The sequence below is a fragment of the Malaclemys terrapin genome, chromosome 8, assembly GCF_027887155.1.
Source record: "Malaclemys terrapin pileata isolate rMalTer1 chromosome 8, rMalTer1.hap1, whole genome shotgun sequence".
Taxonomy (NCBI): Eukaryota; Metazoa; Chordata; order Testudines; family Emydidae; genus Malaclemys; species Malaclemys terrapin.
Window position 1 is genome coordinate 23,983,329 of NC_071512.1, and position 24,969 is coordinate 24,008,297.

Genomic DNA, 24,969 nt, shown 5'->3' on the forward strand with positions numbered 1-24,969 from the left:
CTGTCTATTCCACAGTAGGTGTGCGTGCTTGCCACGTGCACCGGTGCCGGAAGTTTTTCCCTTAGCAGCATCCGCAGTGGGGGAGCAACGCTGCAACCCCTGGAGTGGCGCCAACATATCACGCCATAAAGGGGGATACATGCTCCCCCCACCCTCAGTTCCTTCTTGCCAGCCAACTCTGACAGAGGGGAAGGAGGATGGGATGTGGAATAGACAGGAGCAACACATTTCGAAGAATGCCAGTTACGGAACAGGTAACTGTCCTTTCTTCTTCGAGTGATTGCTCCTGTGTATTCCACAGTAGGTGACTCCAAGCTATGCCTAACAGAGGTGGGTAGGAGTTCTAAACGATAAGTGTTAAGGGTTACCCGGGCAGAGCACCGCCCTACCAAACCCAGCGTCATCCCTTGCTTGGGAGACGATCGCATAGTGTGATGAAAAAGTGTGGACAGAGGACCACGTAGCAGACCTGCAGATGTCCTGAATAGGGACATGAGCCACATAGGCAGTCGACGAGGCCTGAGCTCTCGTCGAGTGCGCCTTGACACTAGGAGGTGGGGGAACCCCAGCCAGGTCACAACACGTGCGTATGCACGAGGTGATCCAGTGGGAGATTCGCTGGGTGGAAACCGGTTGCCCTCTCATGCGCTCGGCTGTAGCAATGAAAAGCTGAGGGGATTTCCGGAATGGCCTCGTTCGATCTAAGTAAAAGGCCAGCACCCTACGCACATCTAGCATGTGTAGGCGTCGTTCCTCATTGGAGGAATGGGGCTTAGGACACAGGACTGGCAGAAAAATGTCCTGGTCCATATGAAACGCCGAGACTACCTTCGGAAGGAAGGCCGGGTGTGGGCGAAGCTGGATCTTCCCCTTATGGAAAACAGTGTACGGGGGTTCAGAGGTCAGTGCCCTAAGCTCCGACGCCCTGCGGGCTTAGGTGATAGCCACCAAAAACGCCACTTCCTCCGATAAGTGGGACCAGAAGCACGTGGCCAGGGGCTCAAAGGGTGGCCCCATGAAGCGCGACAGTTCAGGTCCCACGGTGGGACCGGGGGTCTTTCAGCAAAAAAGTTCAGTGAGACTGGACACCACTAAGGCTATAAGTATCAGAGGGGTAGCCGTGTTAGTCTGGATTTGTAAAAAGCAACAGAGAGTCCTGTGGCACCTTTAAGACTAACAGATGTATTGGAGCATAAGCTTTCGTGGGTGAATGCCCACTTCGTCGGATGCAAGCATTCACGCACGAAAGCTTATGCTCCAATACATCTGTTAGTCTTAAAGGTGCCACAGGACTCTCCGTTGCTTTTTACTAAGGCTATAAACGGTGCAGCCAAGGCTGGAGCACAAAGTTCCGTCTACCTTCACTGGCGGCAAGAAGGAACTGAGGGTGGGGGGGGGAGCACGCAACCCCCTTTATGGCGCGATATGTCGGCACCACTCCAGGGGTTGCAGCGGTGCTCCCCCACTATGGATGCTGCTAAGGGAAAAACGGCCGGCACCGCTGCACGTGGCGAGAACGCACACCTACTGTGGAATACACAGGAGCAATCACTCGAAGAAGAACAACCATACTCCCTTGAGTATGTTATTCCACTTAGTAAAAGGTATAACTGACCTCTCAAATAAAACAGATATTAAAGGAGAGGAATTAATCAACAGGATGCATGTGGAAACATTGGGGACGAAGGATGCTAGCCCACCACAGAAAACAACAGCAGCACAACAGGAGGGAGGAGAACCAGCTGCTCTACAGGGTGGAGACTGACAGCTGTCCACATCAGGCAGTGGACAGTACTCCACCCCTCACCCAGGTCCCATGTTCATAGAGGTGAAGAACCAGTATGTATTGGCCACAAGAAGTGAGAACAATGGCTGTGGAGGAGCAGTGACCTGCCCCCAAAGCTAGGAAGCTCATGGCCACTGCCCCCAAAAGGAGAAGGTATAGGGTGCTGGTGGTTGGGGCCTCCCACCTGAGGGAGACAGAAGCCTCCATCTGACGACCTGACACGATGACCTGGGAGGTGAGCTGCCTGCCTGGAGTCTGCATTCAAGACGTTATGGAAAGAGGCCGAGGCTCATCCACTTTCTGACCTCTACCGCATGCTGCTCATCCATGTGGGCACTAACGACACTTTCAGGTATGACCCTGAGCAGATCAGTGGTGACTTCAGGGCTCTGGAAGCGAGGGTGAAGGAGTATGGGGTGCAGGTGGTGTTCTCATCCATCTTCCCAGTTGAGGGTAAGGGCCCGGAGAGGGATGCACATCCTGGAGATGAATCCATGACTGCGCAGATGGTGTTGACATGAGGGCTTCCACTTCTTTGACCATGAGATGCTGTTCCCCTGCTTGGTCAGGTGAACCCCTTCTTTTCCCAACAGACCTTCTTCCTGGAACAGCATCTCATGGCTGAGGAAGCCAAAGCCCTGCTCTGTGGAATCTCCATTGCTGGGAGTTTTTAAAAAGAGGTCAGAGATATTCTAGACTTACTTGGTCCTGCCTCAGTACAGGGAGCTTGACTTGATAAATTCTTGAAGACCCATCCAGCCCTATATTTCTAATATTTTATTATTATTATTAGCTTCCTAAACCCATTTTATTGCCAACCAAGAAAAGGACATAAACAAAAAGGGTCTGATCTTGGGATATTCCACTGTCCAGAAGAATCTTTAAAAGTCTCTCCCCTCTCTCTTCTTCTCTCACTCTTTCTGACTTACCTTCAAAAGATCATTTAGTAACTTCACAGAAAGATAACCAGGGGATCTATTATAATTTGAGCACAAAGATCTATTTCAATCCCGGTTTTCTAGAGGAAAAATATTATCTTCTCTCCTCAACAGAACAGTCATAAAAAAAAAACAAAAAAACTTTTCCCTTTAGACTCTAGGGTCTGAAGAAGTTATAAAGAGAAGAAATGTTGCACTAAACCTTTGAATGAGATGTGACTGCATGTAATCTTGTGGGTATGGAAAGAAACAAACTCCTGAAGAAACAAAACTACCCTCAGCTTTTGATACAAAATTTCTTCCACTCAGTTAAAGAAACGGTACATTCCATAAGAACACCCATCAGAAAGCATGTACATGATCATCTGTAGTTCTTAGTTTCCCTAATCTTTTTCTCTCTCTCTGTGACCATACTCAGACATTTAAAAAACACTGTATCCCCAAATATGAACACTTTACAATATTAAACTAAAATGTTCTTCTGTTAACCCATGGTACGTAATAGGTGGGCATGGGATCAATGGGCACATGGATGCCACCCACCGCCTCCCTACTTGTATGGGAGAAGAGGGGACAGAGTAACTTGGGCTCCCACTCTTCTCCCTTCCCTGGCCTCTGAGCTTGTCCCAGCTGCTCCTGCTTCCACAGGATGACTGGAATCTAAGGAGACTGATGGGCTCATCGAAGGAGAAGCAGGGGGAGGAAGGAAGGGTTGTTTCTGCCCACTGCTAACCTGTAGTCATTTTGCTTTTTTCTTAGGGTGCCAGGGTTTATGCTTATCACCAAATTTTATTTGAGGTCTGAAAGGTAAATTTTCCCATATGGCAAAATTGGCAAATCTTTTCACCTTCCATCCAGCATCCTAGAGGTCTGGTTCCATTGGAGTTGGTGGGTTAAAAAGGGTCCAGTGTGAGGTCACTGTAATGCAATGGGCTGCATGGACATGGGCCTTGAGCATGATGAGGGGTATGCCACCATGTCTTGCACAGCATGCAGGTCCCCTTAACTCTCCTACCTCTATAATGGATGATGGGACTAGGACTCTGGCTGCCCGCTTGGGTCCCCAGACAGGCCCTGGGGACATTGCCTGCATACGCTCCTCAGATTTATAGAATCTAGGGCCACTAAGGAAGGGGGACATCAGACTGGACGAGAAATGATCCCCAAACTCAGCCACGAGGATACATCCCAGCCGTGAGTGTACCCTGTTACACATGGGCAGTTTTATAATAATAAAATGTATGGAAAAGTGTGTGTGAGTGTGAATGAGAGAGAGAGATATCTACACTGGGCCATGATCGTGGACATACTGGTCAACCATGAAAGGAGGATGGACTGTTCTGTCTCCCGTTTTTCCTCTGAGCAGTATAGGACAGCAGTAGCCTTTATTTCTTTTATACCCCCTCTTTCACTCTGATGAAATTACAGCCTCGGGTTTAACTCAACCCATATCATTCCCCCATCATTAGGAAAACAAATAAAACACAACCAGAATGAATTTATTAAACAGTGTCCTTGCTCTGAATGGGATGCTTTGTTTCAGATGAATCATGCTCCCAACAAAATAACTAAATTTCTCACTTGCCTCTGACGCATAGATTTTAATGCATCATTCAAGTTTGCTCCTCATGGTGTGCCTAATGGATTACTCAGCTCAGCATGAAATGAAGACATCTACTGGACTTAAGGCAGGAGCCTGAAAACTCTGAGTGGACTGTGCACCTAAACCCACTGACTAGGAGAACAATTCATTCTACCACAAAAAAAATGTTGTAGCGGTTAGATGTGTGTGTGCGTGCGCACACGTGTGAGTGCAGATGTGCATGATGGATGTTACATGTTGGTCTGGAGTGGTATAAAATGTTTCTTGACGGAATCTGGGACAACTGCATTAATCACAAATGGCACAAGTGAGTTATTCAGGTCATCCAAACAAGCATTGCTAAAAGCTGCACACAATACCCTACTCGTATGTATTCTGTATATGCCACATACAGTAACTCCTCACTTAAAGTTGTCCCGGTTAATGTTGTTTTGTTGTTACGTTGCTGATCAATTAGAGAACATGCTTGTTTAAAGTTGCGCAATGCTCCCATATAACGTTGTTCTACAACGTTGTTTGGCAGCTGCCTGCTTTGTTCACTGCTTGCAGAAAGAGCAGGCTGTTGCAGCTAGCTGGTGGAGGCTTGGAACCAGGGTAGACCGGCAGCTCCCTCTCCCTGCATCAGCTCTCCACTCCCCTAGGTTCCCTGTGTGGCAGCCGCCCAGCAGGCTATCAATTGCTGGCAGTTCAGCTGTCCCTCCCCCCACTGTCATGTGTTTCTCCTGCCCTCTGCCTTGGAGCTGCTCCCAGGAGCCTCCTGCTTGCTGTGCGGGGGGGGGGGGGGTGAAGGGGCTAATGTCAAGGTGTACCCCTCCCCCCTGTTCCTGCCCCCCCCTCTTACCCCATCTCAGGTAAGCAGGGGACGGGGGGTGGGGGACACGACAGAAGGACTCAGGACGGAGGCAGCTTGCTGGCAGTAGCTGCGGTCTCAACTTGCTGATCTACTTAAAAAGGCAGTGTACTTACAGTGGGGTCAGCGTACTTAAAGGGGCAATGCGCATCTCTCTCTCTTTCTTTTTCTCTCTCTCTCTCTCTCTCTCTCACACACACACAAGGTGTGTGTCTCTGTCTCCCGTGCTGTCTCCCCTCCCTCCATTTGTGCTGTCTTGTAGAGTGTGAGGCTACATTAACAACAATGGGTTAACCCTTGAGGGCTCAACTGTTCCAGTCCATCATTTAGCAGTAAGGCATTCCCTAGGAAATATCCCACCCTCTGACTTCACCACCTCAACCAAGCTTCACAATCATCATTGCTGTGTACATTATTTAATTGTTTGTTTAAAATTTATACTCTTTGTGTGTGTGTATATATCTATATCTTTTGTCTGGTGAAAAACATTTCCCTGGAACCCCGGGCATTTACATTAATTCTTATGGGAAAATTGGATTTGTTTAAGATCGTTTCGCTTAAAGTCGCATTTTTCAGGAACATAACTACAATGTTAAGCGAGGAGTTACTGTACTTTAGGGGGAGGGGGGAACTACCTTAGGAAAGTTTTAGAGAGTTTTAAAAAGATATTATTTTTTAAATTCCTCTTTCTGGAAAGTCATATGCCTTAGTTACCATGAAGCCAAGGTAAAGAACTCAAAGGGAGCCACACAAACTTCTACAATTACCTATGTGTCATACTTTTAAACTCTTCTTTTAAGATCTTCCAAGATTAGAACTAAGTGCTTCTATGGCTCAATGGAAAGTCTGGAAGCTCCCTTTCACAAGATGCTCCCTGTTTATAGCCCTGTAGTACTGCAAGGTAGCCAACTCGAAAGCTTGTGAAACGTATATCAAAATCAGTCATGGGCCTAGGGCTGAATGATGGAAATTCCATACTGGGGGGAGAGAAAGAAACGATTCTTAGGCAGGTTGAAGCTGCTTTGGAATGTTAGAATAAGTCTCAGAGGAGATGAGTATGTAGGACAGGTGGTCAGAGGTGCACAATGGTTGTCCAAAGCATGTGAAAAACTCATTGAACACATGATCTGAAATTGATCACATGGATATCACATCTCCATGTGTGTTTATATATATCAGAGATATATACAGATAAATAATGAATTTAATATTACTTTTTATGTTTGTTTATGTCTCTATACTGTATTATACAGAGTGTGAATATAACAGCATCATTAAAGCAAAATAAGACATCAATGATGCTATAATTCAGTGATTAGGAAGCTGTTTTTCCCAGTTACTGTTGTTGCCATTTGAACACAATGGCTTGTTATTACCATGAACCACGGTGCATTATGTAACCTGTCTTGCATTGCTAGAAGGGAAGATAGTATGTGTCACCACTGGATATATTTTTATGCCCCTTGAAGCGATTCGTGTGGACTTAATTGAGATTTTACATTTATTAATGACCAGCTTTGGCTGTCTCAGAAGCACCAGGCACAAAGTGAAAATCGTAGGTAAGCAGACTTCTGTTTACATTGACTCAGCAATTGCTTTTTGGGCCCAAATTGATATAGGAGACCATGGAAGAGCAATACACTGCTGATAAATTTAGCTCACCCCAGAAATGCTGGCTGCATCACACACTGACTGAGGAAGGGGTTTAAAGGGTTTGAATTACAACCCAGATTTTCTCTACATTTTAGAAAAAAAGTATTTACATTCTGTAGAGGGTCATAAAGAAGCAACCGTTTCATATCAGATGCCATGCACATCTCAGACACTTGTCAGCACGTCAATATCCCACATCTGATAACTCACCTACATAGCTCAAAGAGATGACCAGTTCACAAGGCGTTTGATATGAATGTTAGGCCTTTTATGAGAGAAAATCCACTTTAACTGTGATACGTTATTACTGCCAGTGCTCTTCAGGTAACTCCTCAGCTTAGACAGAGCACGGAGCTGTCTAAATATCAGCCCACAAAGACTCAGAACATTAGGAACCACATGTTCAAACTGGGGGATTCAATTCAGCTTTTCATCCTTCCAGAGAAGATAAACTGAAGTCCACATAGTTTACTGTGTTTGGGTTTTCAGAAAACAAACAAAAACTTTACAATCAAGGTTCTCTCTGTTTTGCATAACCACTAAACACTGTACGGAATGTTTCAAGAACAGGTGTTTGTCTTCCAGTTTTTCACCAAAATACTCCCTTTTCCTCCTGTTGTGGTGCTCTGTGCATAAGATGTCCTTTTGGCTGTCTCACTTTCCCTGAAGAAATGGCTGCACTGCACCCACTAACATATAATTTGTACAGAACTTTGGTTTGTTTTGGAAGAAAGGTACCATTTTAAAAGTAAATGCAATGCATTCCACCCTTGTATCAGCGAACCATTTCACAGAGTTCCTCAGGGCAGAAACCATGTTTTCCTCTGTGGCTTTGGCAATCTCCTTTCAAGATCTCAAATTCTCACTCTTCAAATATTCCGGGGAAAACTCACATCTTGGTAGCATGAAATATTTTGGGAATAGTGGTAAGAACACTGGTTTAATGCAGAGCAGGCAGTTTCTGAATATTCCATACTAGAGCTAAGTAATATTTTTTTACTTAAAACTTTATTTGGCAAAAACTCCAGATTTGGTGATACCAAAACATTTAATGAATTTGTGCCAATTTTCCTAAATTGTTTTGGTCAGAAAAACCCTGAACAAAATTGCAAAATAACTGAAACATTTCAAGATTTTCAAAATGCAACATTTTGAGTAATTTGTTTCAAACGTTACTCTAATTAAAAAAAAATAAAATAAAAAAAAAACATTTCAAATGGGCTCATTCTACTTAAAATGAAGGATTTTTGTTGTTTTTTTAACTTTTCAATGTGCCAATAATTTTTCAATTTTTCAATTTTGATTTGATCCAAAACAATTTGTTTTCTGATTTTTCAGAACTGAACTGAAAAATCCAATATTTTCATAGCTCTAATCCTGACTCCAGACAGACAGGTTGTTTCAGTAAGGTCTGGACAAATGCATTCTGTAGCTATTTTTACTGCTGCTCCAAATAGGAGCAGTATGGGCTTCCCCTCTTCACATACTGCCAATGGCACTGGCAGTATGTATTTAGGTGTATGTGGGGTTCTGGCATGACCTTAGCACAGCTGACTAAACTTCCTTGGGTCCACAGAGTATGCTGAGCACATCAGCCAGGCTTTTTGCCCAGCACTCAAAGGAGAATTTAGGTCAGTATTTTTTCCTGCTCTTAATTGGGTACACTAAGGGGCGGTGAGAGTGAAAAGCTACCTGTATTTTCTGCTCTTCCTTAATGCACCTTCATAAGAGATGTCCGAGGATTGTGCCATAAAACGTCTTTCTGAAGTAGAAATATTTACAATACAAGTGAGAAACCTATAGTACAGAAAGGTTAAGTGAACTACCTACGCTCATGCCTAAGTCAGTGGAAAAGAATCCAAGATCTTAACTTTTAATCTCTTGCATTGACACTTGACAACACTTCCTGTCAATGGGAGTTACAGAGAGAAATTCCCTCAGTGCACATTAAAAATGTACCCCTACACTGCTCACTTTGGAGAATATCCTTACAGCCAAGAGAAAAAAGGGCAAGAAAATGCAAAAAGCAAACAATATTTGAAAGCATTTTTCTTTTTCTACGCAATCTGTACTTTTAAATGATTAGAAACATATTTAAGCTTTAAATTATATATGGAAAAATATCTATTTTTATCAGTTTGTATTTCTGAGCAGCCATTTGCTCAAAATTTTGTAGCATATGTGATATCCTCATCATAAGCCTATAAAGACAGATTGTACAGAAATTTTCCTTCTGTTTGTTTGATACTTCAGCAGCAACTGGGCTAAATATTTAAAACCTTACAGGAGACATTTTCAAAAGGTGGTCTCTTATGTGCACTTATGGAGCAATTACCAGTACTTGCTTTTTGTTGGATAAGAACACAGACATGGACAGAGATACAGTACTGTAATAAGGTAGACAGATTCACTATGATATTTCAGTACAGATAATGGTTACCTGCATGATGTGATTGCCAGAATGTTAACACTGCTGTACTGAACACATTATTTTGTAATGAGATGAGTCAAGAATTGAAATGAACTTTAAAGCCTGTAAGTGTCATTGTGTAATTGAAATGGATAATAGTCCAAACGCACCGCATGAAACTAGAGTAACTGCATTTGAATATATTCAGAAAAATCCATGATCAAATCCATGATCAATCTGAATGATTTTATAGTGAAAGGCTCCACTGTTTCAGAATAGATTTGTGTGTGGACGGCATCACTTGAAATCCGGAGTCCAGCAGATGTGCAAGAAGGTATTCTATTTATTTATTTATGTACACCGCTACCCAGATATAACGCTGTCCTCGGGAGCCAAAAAATCCTACCACGTTATAGGTGAAACTGTGTTATATAGAACTTGCTTTGATCTGCCAGATCGCGCAGCCCCGCCCCCCTGGAGCGCTGCTTTACCGCATTATATCCGAATTCGTGTTATATCGGGTCATGTTATATCGGGGTAGAGGTGTATTTAAATTAGGTGAACCAATGTTCCATGTACTTCCTAAAACATCTGTTTGCCTCCATGCTCCTTCTAGACTTGTGACTCATTTGCTTACACATTTGGTTCTTTTCAATCACTAGAACTTCAACACACAAATGAATGGAAGGTGGGAGGATCAACTAATCTAGGATGCCACAAGGAGCTTAGCTGTTCATACAGCACTAGCAGAGGTAGAAGGCTGAAGAGAAGAGTGATCCACCTTCTGATATCAACACTTCATTGAAAAGGAAACTATCTCTGTTGCCATTATCCCACTGAGAAGGTGATGACCAGCTGACTTTACTCTAATGTCTCATTTTTACTACTCAGCAATGATCTGTTCATTGGCTGCCAGCAGAAAGAGAGATGAGGAAAGAGAGATGAAAGAAGATAGAAGATAGGGAAGCTCTGATCTTACCCACCCAGGAAAGAGCTACCTGATAGTAGTAGTACAAAAGCATCACAGAAATAGAAAGCAGATTTTCAAGACATTTCAGTTTTTTATCTATGAACTGTACAAGCCATGATCACAGAAAAACAATGTACCGGTATGTCCACAGATGTATAAGGCAGTAGCATATATCTCATATTTCAGTCAAAAACTATGGCCCTATTTTAATTAATTGCTTTTTCTGCTCACAGTATACAGATAACGCAGGCATTAATCCTATTCTTTGAACTGATACTGTAAAAATGCTGTCTTCTGCTTCTCTTGATTGATGATACCATCTAGCCTCATATTTTACCTAATAGTAAAACTCTCCATCACAGTAATTTCTTAATCCATGTTTGCAGGAAATTAAATCAAACTCATCCTTTGGCCCAGGACAATACATTTTTTTTAGATCTGCAGCAAATTTCAATCTGGAAAATTTGACTCAAGCAGTTGTAACGGTTGGATAGATTTGCATTTCTACCTGGACATGCAGGTAGAAATATGGAGGATTGACATAGGGCTTCAGAACACCATATTAAAGTATTAACATCTGTCTGTCTGTTTTCTTATATGGCTCTCAACATCATAATATCTTGAAAGGCAGGTTAAATACAGTCCCGCTTTATCATCTCAATTTTACATTTTGGAACACCGAGCCGCAGACAGGGCGAGTGCCTTGCTGAAAGTTGAACCATATGATAATGACAAAGCTGAGACTGGAACTCTTGAGCACTTGGTCTTCAAATCTCTGTTTAAACCACAAATTTTACTGCCTCTCCAACAAGGACACACACAGAAATGCATTTTTTAGGTTATTCCATGTTTGATTTTTACTCTCCATTGTTCATACATCTCTGCTTCAATATTTTTTTTTCTGTCAGATTTGTTCTTTTCCACTTTATTCATAAACGAATCTCGACCTTAACAAGAGCACAGTTACTGCTCCTCTTACACACAGGCAGTTGGTGCAAACTAAATGAAATGAAAGGCATGCCATCCTGCTGATACCATATAAAAGTTCAGAGCTGGCAATATTTCTAATGGATTGTGCTGGAACATTTTCTGAAGCAGAGAACAATATTCAGGAGGTGTGTGTGGGGAAGCAGGGGAGATTCCTTTCACTAAAACATTATTCTCCACAGACTTAAATCCACAGAATCATTGCTGTTATGCCAGTAGATAAATTGATTCGCTGTATTTCTCTCCTATTAAGTAATGTACTAGCATAGTTTGTTCAGCGATGCTTAAACACTGCAAATTAACAGTGAAATCCTGGCCCATTGAAATCAATGGGAGTCCTGCTACTGACTTCAAGAGAAGGAGGATTTTACCATATATATATTTCCAAAAGCAAAGTCAGTCACAATATTTGCAACCCAAATATTCCAGTATAAAATAAGGACATTTAAAAAAAAGCAATAACCACTATAACATCAATAATGCTTAGCTTTATGCACTGTGAATGATTTCAATGAGAATACTCAGAGGGTCTAACCAGGAAAGTATCCCTGTTCAGGAAAGCATAGAAGAATATGTTTAAATAAAATTGAAGTGAATGGGACTTGAACACATGCTTAAAGTTAAGCATGTTCTGAAGTGCTTTCCTGAATAGGGGAAATAGTATGGGAATTAAATATATGTGTAAATCTAGGCAAGTAACGTACACATATACCATATATAGCTATATAATCAAAGTTGTTTTAAAGTATAAAGAGTATAAATGTTTTAACGAATGCTGCAAATTTCATATATTAAAACATTCAAATTATTTTTGTTTGCTTGCAAATCACTCAATAAATTCCACTCAGAGAAAGTGAAATATGTCACATTTCAGCTTTATGATGTACCACAGTTGAGTGATCTACTGTTTTACTAAAAAACAGAGCTCACTATGGAAGTGCTGACACAATCTTAATTACTATGTCAAATAACTTGTTGCCTGCAATACTGTATTTATCATATGACCATACATTATTTTGTTCTCCGATATATTAAAATTCTCCAAAGAGCTTTCAATGTAAACAGATTTTAAATTTTATTTCACAGCACATGTCTTCGTTGTATGGAAAGCCTGACCTTTAACAGAGAGACTAGTTATTCAATCCACACATATAATAGACTGTATTACACATGCACCGAAAGTCTAACTACGGTGTCGGTGATAAAAAAACATCGACTATAAAGAAAAATCTAAGCCCTTGTTTAAAAATTAAAACAAGCAACAACACAGTTCAGCAGCAGAGAAGGATAAAGAAATGATAGTAATCCTCTTGCTCCTCACATGAACTACAACAAGCCATTTGAGTGAGACTTTTAAAGCTGAAAATTGTCCATCAAAACACAAAATAAATTCCTCTAATCCTTGTGCCACAAATTACTAATCCATCTGGAAAGCTAAATGTGGTGTGCATGTTTACAAGGGTCTAAATATCATCTGACAGAAAGGCAACTAGGTTAGTAACATGTACCCAAATAAATAAATAAATAAATAAATAAAACATCTGAAACAGTTTGACCATTCAGTAAGCAGGATCTACAAAAGTACTTACAGCTCTCAATCTCCAGTGTGCAGTTTTGTTCATCCAGCGGGTACCTTCGTAGATCCATCATACAAGCAGCTGTTGTTGTAATTCTAGAAGAGAATCATATATGAGGGCAATTGTTATTATGTGCGATTCATATCTCTGTTTAATTAAACGGAGTTGAAACAACAGAGAATGGATTCTGCATGATAAGCAATTTTGCCTCTTGGCTTATTACTAAGATATTGCATGTGCTGGCTATTCGTAAGGGGATGGTACTACTAATCTAGTTTATGGAAGCAAATTTATATGCCAATTTGGTGGACAAGTGGACAGTTTATTATATTTATATGTTCTCCATCACCATAGTATCTCAGAGCCTCACAATCTTCAATCTAGTTATACTGACAACATCTCTGTGAAGTAAGGCAATATTATTATCCCCATTTTACAGATAGGGAACTCAGGCAGAGAAAGACTAAGGGTATGTCTACACTGCAAAAAGGTATATTCTTAACTCAAGTTAGCAACCCCATGTGATCTAACCTGGGTTAAAATAGTAGTGAAGACATGGTGACAACTTTTAACTCAGGTTAGCAGCTCAAATTCAACCCCATTCTCTCCTATAGGCTGTTACTTGAGCTGCTAACCCGAGATGCTGTGTCTTCACTGCCATTTTAACCAAAATTAGGAACACACCTTTTGTTCCAGTATATTCACTTGTACCTAATCCTGCCTAAGGTCACACAGGAAGTCTGTGGCAGAGCAGTGAACTGAATGCAGACCTCTTCTCAAGTGGAGTGCTGTTTGCTGCCTTGAGAGGCACCATGGTTTCATTCCCAGCTTTGATTTCTCATTTTCCTGATGAGAGTAACCAGCTGGATCATGAGTCAGACAGACGTCCCACAGATTCTCTTTGCTCACCAACTGGGTGATCCTATGAATTTCCTTAGTGCCACTGAATAGTGCCAAATTAGTGTGCGTAAAACAGGCTTTGCATAAAAGACAATTAACAAATAATATTTATTCTGCACAATTGTATATACAACTCAATTCTCCATTCTCTCTTACACTCAATAACACTGTGCAAACGAAGGCTTATTTTAGTGATGCATCCTCACCAGCAGCACAACAAATATTTTCAGGACTGTTTTCACAAAGTATTTAGAACGTATTTGTGCCTTGACATTACACTAACATTAACATGCATCAATTGTGCCTTTTAGATATTGTTAGAAACATCTGTACCATTAAAAATCATTTACTGATAGATTTCTGGGAGGAATAGCCCTGAACTAAATGTGAACCAATGCACAGAGCACAGCAGCAATATTTTATTCTTAAATCTTTCTATTGTGTAGACAAAATCAATTTTTGGTCTTTCTCCCCCACCCCCAAACCACACAATGTTGTATAGAACTCCACTGCACTTGAAAAATAGTACATTTTGGAATCTGCCAGTATACACATGAAACAGCCATGTTCTATCCTCCTAACTTGGGATGTGGGAACCCTTCGGGATTAGTTTACAGATTGATAAACTTTTCCGTGAGATGTACATAACTTCTTTTCTCTGACACAGTACTGACCCTCAGTACGTGCGCTAATATCCATGGGGAGAAGGAATAGGAAAGGGCATGAGGCCTAAACTTCCTCCAGTTGGATTCTTCTTCAAGACTTAGGAAACCCCTCCTTTGCTGGGCTCCATTTTTCCATCTCTAAACATCATGGCCTACTTCCAGTCCCAATGACTTATTTAGAAGCAAGAACCATAGCAGTGCCTGGAGAGACCCAAAGATCACTCAAGACCCTTTAGCAATCCTCTCGGGGCAAATATGGCCTTTGGGGCAGTATAACCACCCCACCAGCACCCTTTTTGGTATCATAGCCCCAGAAATAGAGTTGCCTGAGCACGACAGAGATGCTGAAAGGAGCAAAAGGAAGCTCAACTACATAAACTCTAAAATTGACAACCTCATTACTGGTGAATGAGCCCTTCAAGCATGAGCTGCTGGGTGAGGACTCAACAGAAAGCAGAGGCTGTTATGCCAGGCTGTAAACTGGATAAATGCTGGGGGGCCAATAGCTGGGTGTAGCTGTTGTGGTATGCTCATCCCAACAGCAAACACCAACTTTGCAACACATATAGCCATCAACTTAATGGGATAAATATGTTTTGTATTTCTGTAGGCTTCATTTTCACCATTTGATATCTCTCAAAGTACCTTCCATAATGTGTATCATCTATAATACCTAGTTCAGGTGGAAAGCAACAGAGGGTCCTGTGGCACCTTTGAGACTAACAGAAGTATTGGGAGCATAAGCTTTCGTGGGTAAGAACCTCACTTCTTCAGATGCAAGTAATGGAAATTTCCAGAGGCAGGTATAAATCAGTATGGAGATAACGAGGTTAGTTCAGTCAGGGAGGGTGAGGTGCACTGCGAGTCTTAAAGGTGCCACAGGACCCTCTGTTGCTTTTTACAGATTCAGACTAACACGGCTACCCCTCTGATACTAGTTCAGGTGGGACATTCTCCATGACCCAGAATTCCTGCATAATTTGGTACTGGGACTGCCTATCCATAGGGTACCAGATGTGGTCCAGTGCGGTACTGCAGCCTGTTCCTGGGCTGTCACACTCCTCCTAATTACTACAGTGACCCCCTCACTTTAGGTTTGCACCAGCCTCTTTATAATGCCTACATTTGCCTCTCCTACTCACAGCTCTAATCCTGACACTTTTCCTTTTTCTCTACATTATTCCTATAAACACTCACCAAATCTCCTCTGTCTGTCTCTTTCAAATCTGTGCACACAAAGAGTGTGGAAGGTGGGTCTTTAATCTATGTATTGACTATCTTCAGGGGAGACAGACTTCAAGCTCAATGCTGCTTGAGCACCTTAACATACATTTCCTGAGTTAGACATGCCTCTGGCACTTGGAGCAGTTCTCCAGCACTCCTGGCCCCTTCCAAAATTACTAGGTGGGCATCCATTCTCCAGGACCGTGCCCCGGGCCCACTGTGCAGACAATTCAGGAACAAAGAAGCAGCATCTTTGGGTACGTCTACACTATCCGCTGGATCGGCGGGTAGTGATCGATCTATTGGGGATCGATTTATCGCATCTAGTGTAGACGCGATAAAATCGATCCCCGATCACTCTGCCGTCGACTCCAGAACTCCACCGCATCGAAAGGCAGAAGCGGAGTCAATGGGGAAGCGGCAGCAGTTGACTCTCCGCCGTCCTCATGGCCAGGTAAATCGACCTAAGATACGCCGACTTCAGCTACGCTATTCACGTAGCTGAAGTTGCATATCTTAGGTCGACCCCCCCCCCAGTGCAGACCTAGCCTTTGAAAATCACCTTCATACTAAACTCTCTCTTTAACCTATAGATGGACACCCAAAGAGCTATTCTGCATCTGCCAAAGTTTTCAACAATGTTGATCTCAATTTTTCAATCAATGGGCATCACCGCATGTGCTTCAGCGGCTACTTCCTGCTTCAGAATACCGGGGCAGTGGTTGGAAGCCTAAAGAAGAGACCTGCCTGAAGGGGAAAGAAGAAGAGAGACAGAAGACAGCTATTGAGTCCCATGAAGGGGTGAACTCCCAGAAGTACAAGGGGTAAGCAACTGAAGAAAATACCTGTCCAGACATTGAGGATTATTATAGGTTGAGCAGGTAGCACCATCTGTATTTAAGATTGTCCAACACTTTCCATTATAAGATGGTTTTCTGTGGCTATTAATTTTGCCATTCAGGCTAAAAGTGTTAATTCTGGGTGTCTGCCTCAGGCTGATTATTTTGGGGAAAGTTTCAGCAAAAATGTTTCAGCTGTTTCCAATAATGAGACTAAGGACAGAAATGTTTTGCATATGTTAAAAATATAAAACAAACCCTACAACTGTTTGGCTGAGAAGTTCTAGCACCTTCAGGCTTTACAGAAGAGATTTGAAATTTGGCAGGAGGTTTGTTCTTGTGTCAGGGAAGCGGCCAACACTTGCCAAATTATAAGTTCACACATGTTCAGTATAGACTTCTTAAAATTTGGTAGCTACATTTTCTGAAGATTCTGTCAGCACTGAGCATGCTTCATCCTCTCACAACTCCTATGTGCAGATCAATCTGTAGGTGTGCTATCCCCAGCAACTTTAATTCTGGTGTTTCTTCATTTTGAGTGCTTGACTTTGCAACCTTAACATTGTTTTAATGTAATGTGTATGTTTGTGTGAGTATGTAATTACTACTTATAATACAAGAGCACCCAGAGGCATCAGTCAGTAGCAAAGCCCCACATATAATGCTGTATGAACACAAAGACAGTATTTTGCTTCCTCAGAAATGGGAGTAAGAAAGAATAGTTGGTGGTGAGTAGAGTATGGCCTTAATCAAACCTAAATAATAGTTTAGGATGATTTATTTCAACCCAGCTAGTTTGTTCATTCCTATCCACAGTGCAAATCAATGGAAAAATTATCTGTCCTTTTCTCTCCTCCTACTCTCCCCCATGATTTTATTTTGACTTTTATATTCTTTTACTCTGGTTGAAAGTACTGATAAGGGAAGACCTAGTCACCTCTCAAATCTTCAAAAGAGTTATTATTTTGAAGTAATTGCCTTTAGATGGCTACAGTTGACACACAACTCACATTAGTCTCATTTCATACACTGAGAGATTAATGCTGGGTCATATAAACATTAACACCTTCAAATAGTGACTGCACCACATTCTTCAATGTTCTAGATACATGGATATCCACCCTATGGATACCTGGTCATGACAAAAGAAAGGAACATTTGAAATGGACACACAACCTTTCCCCAAAACAATGATATTCCTCTTCCATAAACGCACTGAAAAGATTCTTTGTTTTTAAGTTATCTATGACAACTGACATGCATAAAACATGAAAAATACTTTGCAGAGCAGAGCCTTGAGAAATGACCATTGAAAAGGAAGCTTAAAAATACCCACAACTTTCTGACTCTATACTACAGTCATGAGAGGCACGCTGCTTTCAAAGAAATACTGTATGAAAGGAAATAACATATAAGCTGTCTGCTATTCTGATTTTTGATCTACTTTTAATGAAATAGAAGCCTTTTGATATTCCATTTTATGAACCTGCTAACAATGAAAATCAGTCTTCAGAAATCTTCTTCATGATGCATGTTTCTGATGTAAAACCACTGCAGTGTATTAGAAGACAACACTTTCTTCTACTTATTTTTGTTTAAGTTAAATTGACTAAATAAAACAGATCACGAAACATAAACCCCAAAAAGGAAACTGTACATTTAAAAATTGGCACAGTTAGGTTCCAAGTACTACTACAGTTATGGAATGTATTATATATTGCAATGCATACAGAATAGACACATTAGATAGGCAGGATATAGTCTCAGAAAGGTAATTATGCATGTGTACAACTGGTACAGCATGAGTATTGAAGGTCCTCCTTCCCCTTTGCACCACCTATGCAAGGGCCTGTCACAATTACAACCTGCCGTGGTTGAGGAAGGGCATAAACTGCTTCCTTGGTGCATCCCAAAGATGCCGGGACGGAAGAGTGGACACCGATTACTCCCTCTTTCTCCTGGCTCTTAGTGCAGGCCATACCCACACTGAGGGAAACAGGCCATACCCTTCCAAAAGGATGTACAACCTGTGTAGTTCTTCATCTAGCAGCTGCTTCAGGAGCAATTGTGTCAGCCAGAAGACCAATCCCTGTGCAAGCTGCACATGGGGTGTTGCAAACCCACACAACCCCCTACTCAAGTTGGTGGTAACGGCCGCAGTGTGGCTCTTAGATTTTAACATACATCACAAACTAGTAATAATACAGAAAATAATAATTACAGTACTTCTTGTTTCTCAAGGTCATTTAAACAAAGCACAACTACTCAGTTTTGTCAGCACTGCAAACTCCACCTGGTATCAGAAACGTAAACTGGGATCTTAATAGTTCTGATGTCACCAGTAATAAAGGTACTTAGAGGAGAATAGGTGAACAATTCTGTTGATGTGTGAAGTAGGCCAACACCCTTCCCTATAGCTGTATTGCCTCTGTGGGGCTAATCAAAGTAAGAAATAGGGGAAAACTTATTTTGGCCCCTAAGTAAGTAGATATGACTGAATACACACAGGGAACGAAGCAGCTGAGTAAGGCAGTGTGTGAGTATTTCTGGAGAACTGTCTAAGACATTCCTAGCTATCATGCTTGCTTGGAGGCTGAGCCAGCTCCTATTTAAGTAAAGGGCAAAATCTATACCAGAGGAAAGTAAGAAGGCCAAAATCTTCCCTCAGATGCATGCACACAACTCCCACTGAAGACAATAGCAGAATCTGGCTCTTAATTAGCAATCCCACTATCAATACACAAAAGCTTTGATGTAAATTATGTTCTGCAGCTGACCATGTCGCTTTATCACTATCATTATCAGACTTCTCTGCACATGATGAGTAAGAGTCACTGGCTCTTCCCCTATCTGAATTAGTTATCTAAGCCATGTACTGTAGCTATGCTCAGTGTTCACTTCAGCTCCTTGGAAACAGACCTGCTGTGTGACAGTTGGAAATGTTGGCAGCAGTAGGCAGCAGACCCAATTACAAATACGTGGAAATCTGGAGACAAAACTGCATTGTGGTTAATCTCTCTCCGGCACAGGAATATCAGCTTTAAAGAGACATGATCAAGGTTGTTAGAAATATTTGGCCTATCTTTAAACCAAAATATACCTCTTTACAAGTTAACTATAAGTGGCAAAGCCCATAGAATTCTGTTTTCTCCTTCCCTCTCCAGTAAAAAAAGTCATAAGTGCTTCCTCCTTATAGTGATGGGGTAGGGGGTAGCTTTAGCAGAGCATCTATAATAGTGACATTTCTAAAAATACATTGGTAAAGCAGAATGTTCTGTAACTAACTACCAAGATTTTTGGAGTGCAAATGCTTTTCTGCATGGAGAGCTTCTTGACACATTTTTTTATAGAGAAAACTAGCATCTGGAGTTATTGATGGTAAACAGAGAGGCAATAATTCCTAGATTATCACAGAACCCAAAATTGCTACAGAGGTTTCATGGGCATCCTAGCCTATGTAGTCACATAGGAAATGTCCCTTCGGCCACCAAACAACATTTAGACATTTTGTGCACGTCTGATTCTACCTGTATAATTTCTGTATGTGGGAACCAGGCTTCAAGAGGACTCAGTCAGCTTGATAAAGCTGGGGGTGTGACATTCTCTGGCTTATTTATGAAGCCGCAAAAGCAATGTTGAAGGAGTTGATAGGCCCCAAGCTGACATCTCTCTGGTTGAACTTTGGAAAGGAACTCAGGAAAGAAGAGGTGCCAGACTCATCTAACCATGGAGTTCCCCACCCAAATGGCGATACAAAGGGTAAAGGAACTGTCACAGTTCTACTGTGGCATGGATAAAAAATGAGAAATAGGAGCATTGAACCCCTATTCAAGTCTTTTTTTTTTTTTTTAATTAAGACAACTAGACTGGAAATGGAGTCCACAGCTCCATGGGGAAAAAAAGAATTAGATGTTGGATAGTGTACAATAAGTGCTTGTCTACACTTCACCACAGTTTGGACTATGGGAGCATGAATAGCAATGTACACTAAAGTGCTGTGCTGTAACTCCCTCATGTGGCTGCTGCAGGTGTGAAGTAAAAGGATCCTAATTTGCATTAACGCAGTCCTCTTCAAACAGGACAAAGTAATGCAAACTAGCGATATTTTAGTTCACACCAAGGGGAGTTACAGCTGAGCACTTTGGTGTACACTGTTATTCACAACCACATAGTCCAAACAGCAGACAGATATAGCCTAAGAGTAGCTGTCTATTAGCTTTCCTCCTAATTAAGCAGCTCTGCTACTCTCCGCTGAAGAGACAGTTCTGCTCTTTTTGGTTCTGCAAAATGGAATGACCATTACCCTGCTGTGCCACCTGCATGAAAAACTGGAATAAATAGGGTAATTTCTGATGTTGTTTCATGGTAGAGGAATGAATGTCACTGGTTCAAATTTTGTCAACTTATTTGAATAGAGTCAGGATCAGCCTTCCTCCCCACTGCCTCCCCACCAACAGCGCTCTGGTGCAGAACTAAGTTAGAGAGGTAGTATTGACCATTATCCTGAACATACAATTGGAAACCTGGAACAGAACCACAACATCATGTTCATTGTTTAAATCCATCTAAATAGTATGCCATTTTGCTACAATTCAATCTACCACTACCACATCTCTGGCATTGGATTTGGTCTGTAGCTATTCTGACCTTTCCTTATATTATTGCAGTCTACTCCAGATGATAAAATCCACATAATCACAATGGGATAACGATGCAGAATAACTAGGAAGAGCAATTTAAAATTTCAATATTTTATCACTGAGAAATGTATACCTGTCTCAAAACATTCACTTCACTTCATCCTTTCCAAAAAAATATGTAATACACATAGTGCTTGCAGAACATAAGAAACTCATGAGAATGATAGCAGGGTGAATAAAACAAGCAAAGTAAAGGACCAATATGGCTGCTCCGCCAATACGTAGTTCACTGACTCCTTACCTTATTACCAACATTGGAGAACTGAAAGAATTTGTAAGCATTTTTCAAAATATGTTCTTTACTCCACTTGGAAAGAGTTCATGTATATTTCATTCTGATAATGTAATGTGAACAGTAAATAAAGAATGCATCCTTTCTGCTCTTTTCTGTTGCAATTTTATATTGTTACTGATCAAGTCACCATTCATAATCCTTGCAGCTGAGAAAGCACTGCAGGTCATTTATACAAAGGAACTTTATTTAGCCTCTGCCAGAAAAAAAATACTAATAAACTCCTAGGAATGAACTGTTTAAATTAATGGATTTCAGAGCATATGAAGCAAGTGGCAGCAGGAAGGCTGCTGACCACCCTTCTGTGCAGGAAGGGGAAAGCCACATGTGTGGGGCTTGATCTGGCAAGATGATATTTCCATATTATAAAGAATCAAGTCTTCACCTGAATTTCAAAATTAATGTGAAAGTCAAAACAACCTTGGGAAGAAAAGGCACATTTAGCCGTATGAATGCAGCTTATTTAGTAATTCTAATAGAAGACCTAAGATAAGAGCCCACAGCTCTTATTCTTCTGGCTTTTGTGATTCAGAACAAGAAGGCTGGTTTTCCACAGGGAAAAGTCAATTGAACAAATAGGTTTAAATGGACTCTTCGTGAACAGGGCTACTCTCCAATCGAAAAAGAAAAAAAAGGGCTAGTAAAAGACTCTACAATAGATCTCAAATTACCATGTACTTCTGCCAAAAATCTTTACAATAGGGCAATAACACACTCTGCAGGTGTCCTCATGAAATTCTAAGACCACAGTGAAATGCACTCTCACTGTCCTAAATTTCAATCATGCTTTAAATACTGTCGATCAATGCAACAGTCAAGGATTTAAGACAAGAGGCAGACAGTCCTCCGAGGCATCGCTCCTGCACAGCAGAAAAAGGGTAAGTGTGTTGTTTATTGTAGCAGTTATTGTTAGGCATTTGTATCTACATAGATGGGTTGAGAACAAAACTAGCCCTAGCTGAAGACAGGATTTCAGCCCAACCTATGCCACTCTGCCATCTTTTCCATTCAGCAACTGACCCACTACTTTCACAACAGGAGAATAACCCAACAAATTTCTTTCCTTACTTCACATTGATTAAAGGGAGTTTGTCCACATCTAGCTATGAAGAATTTGCCCTCTACCATTGTCTCACTTCTTCCTCCAAAATGGCATTTCATTTCTGGTCAGCTATATGCAATGGGCATCCTGAAGTTCCCTAAAGAACTGGGGAACCTTTTACAGTAGTGCAGTGTTTCCCAAACTTGGGACGCTGCTTGCGTAGGGAAAGCCTAGTTTGTTTACCTGCTGCGTCCGCAGGTTTGGCCGATCCCATTGGCCTGGAGCAGCGAACCGCGGCCACTGGGAGCCGAGATCGGCCAGACCTGCGTACACAGCAGGTAAACAAACCAGCCCGGCCTGCCAGGGGCTTTCCCTAACCAAGCGGCGTCCCAAGTTTGGGAAACACTGCTTTGAAGGATGTCCTGAAGCAAAATATTTTGGGTAATGTGTTACGCATAAAGCAGAAAAAATGGGGTTGAGAAAGGGCTACTACTTTGGGCAGAAGCTCTGCCATCTCGGAAAATTGACTGCGAGTAACCATCTCAGCCAGTAACCATAATGGTTCCAGCCAGCGGTGTATTATCGCCTAGGCTGACAAGGCCTAGGCCTAGGGCGGCAAGTTTGCAGTGGCGGCAAATTTGAGCACCCACGGAGAAACTCCCCTCCCCTCCCCGCCCTCCTACTCCAGCTCGCCTCCGCCTCCTCCGCGAGCGCACCGCCGCGTCCTGTTTCTCTCCCCTCCCTCCCAGCGCTTGCACCGCAAAACAGCTGTTTTGTGGGCAGGGAGGGAGGGAGGGGGGAGGAAGGGGAACAGGGCGCGCTGGGGGAAGAGGCGGGGCCGGGGCGGGATTTGGGAAAGGGATCCAATAGGGGCAGGGAGGGGGTGGAGACTTTGGGGAAGGGGTTTGGAATGGGGGCGAGGAAAGGGTGGAGTCGAGGCGGGGCCAGGGGCGGGCGGGGCGGCAAAATCATTAATCCGCCACTGGTTCCAACACATTTCTAGTGATCCACTTTTATAAGCATTCTAGGCAGCACCTGATTTCCCTTTGCCTAACACTGCCTCTGGTTATGAATGGATCTGTAAATCTATTTATGTATTTCCTCTGATTTCTTTTACAGCCAACACACCCTCAGTGAAAGAAACATGTTTCTTTCTACATTTTTGTCTGTTTGGATGAGTGGAAACACTTAAGTGCTATCCCACAGAAATTCAAACTCAAGGGGCCAGTTTTGAGATATTGATATTTAAAGACCTGATTCTGTTTGGCACTGCCAAGGTGTACAAGCTTTCCCCCCTCCCTCCTCACTCTCTTGAGAAGGGCGAGGATCCACTTGAGATGCTTTCCCTGATAGTGTGCCAGTGAGTATAAAGAGTCAAATTCATCCCTGATGTAACTCCACTGAAATTAATGGTGTTATATAAAGTGATGAATTAAGACTGAGCTATCTAAAATGCAGCAGAGAGGAGCAATCACTAGAATGAACTGGAAATGGAGCATCCTGCACTGTCCTTGCGAATGACAGAGCTACAGCTCTACCACGTCACTTTGGAGATCACTAGGAAGAATTTCATGTGACTAAATTTGAATTTTCCTAGGTGCTCTTGCTGCAATGTGTCTTGTCTGCACCACCTGGTGGTATGGTTCCAGCATGCAGGGCAGTTACCATTAGAATCACAGAATGTTAGGGTTGGAAGGGACCTCAGGAGGTCATTTAGTCCAACCCCCTGCTCAAAGGAGGACCAGTCCCCAGACAGATTTTTACCCCACTTCCCTAAATGGCCTCCTCAAGGATTGAGCTCACAACCCTGGGTTTAGCAGGCCAATGCTCAAACCACTGAGCTATCCCTCCCCCCAGAGGACACATTTCTTTCCTCCTACCTCTGAGAATAAGCCCAGTCAGAGACGATGACTTTATAAAACCAGGACAATGATGAGACTTTTTCTTACGTTTTTAATTCCTTGATGAAAGCTGAAAACTTAGCAATCAGTTTATTCATATATGTACTGAGAACATTAGATAGACAGGCCTCAACTATAGATTTATTGCCCTGTAACTGGCTGAAGTGCACACACACACACACACACACACACACACACACACAAGGTTGGTTCTCTAAGCCTACTGGAATGCAACAGTCAATAATGGGAATGAGTTACGGTGACTCCATTGCACTAGCATCTATTGAATACACCAATTAAATCCACACTTATAATTTGGTACAACAGACACAATGTGATTGTAATTGAATATTGTCACAGGATCAATGTTTCCTGCTCCTCAAATAAACATTTCAGCTTTGTTCTGGTATTTATGGAGCAGCAGGAGACAATTACCCAGAAACACAGTTCCATCCCATTGACATTATCTTTGTAAATATCACTATATTATCAACCTTTGACAACATAGCAAAAATTATGCATAAATAATCCAGAAGGTTTTAAAGCATGGAAATTCAACAACTAAAGTATTGCATGGCACGTTATGTAATAAGCACTAATAGCACCACTGAGATAACACAATGATATGAAGC

The 24,969-nt window shown here is 42.0% G+C and overlaps 1 protein-coding gene across 5 annotated transcripts in view; it reads right to left on the minus strand.

The window, feature by feature from the left end:
* The window catches only part of GABRB2 (gamma-aminobutyric acid type A receptor subunit beta2), a 284,019-nt gene that overhangs the window by 85,022 nt on the left and 174,028 nt on the right, over positions 1 to 24,969 (minus strand). For all 5 annotated transcript variants that reach the window (XM_054037999.1, XM_054038001.1, XM_054038002.1 and 2 more), the window contains one exon: positions 12,787 to 12,869. In XM_054037999.1, the coding sequence (XP_053893974.1) occupies positions 12,787 to 12,869 (83 nt within the window). The remainder of the gene's footprint in view (positions 1 to 12,786; positions 12,870 to 24,969) is intronic.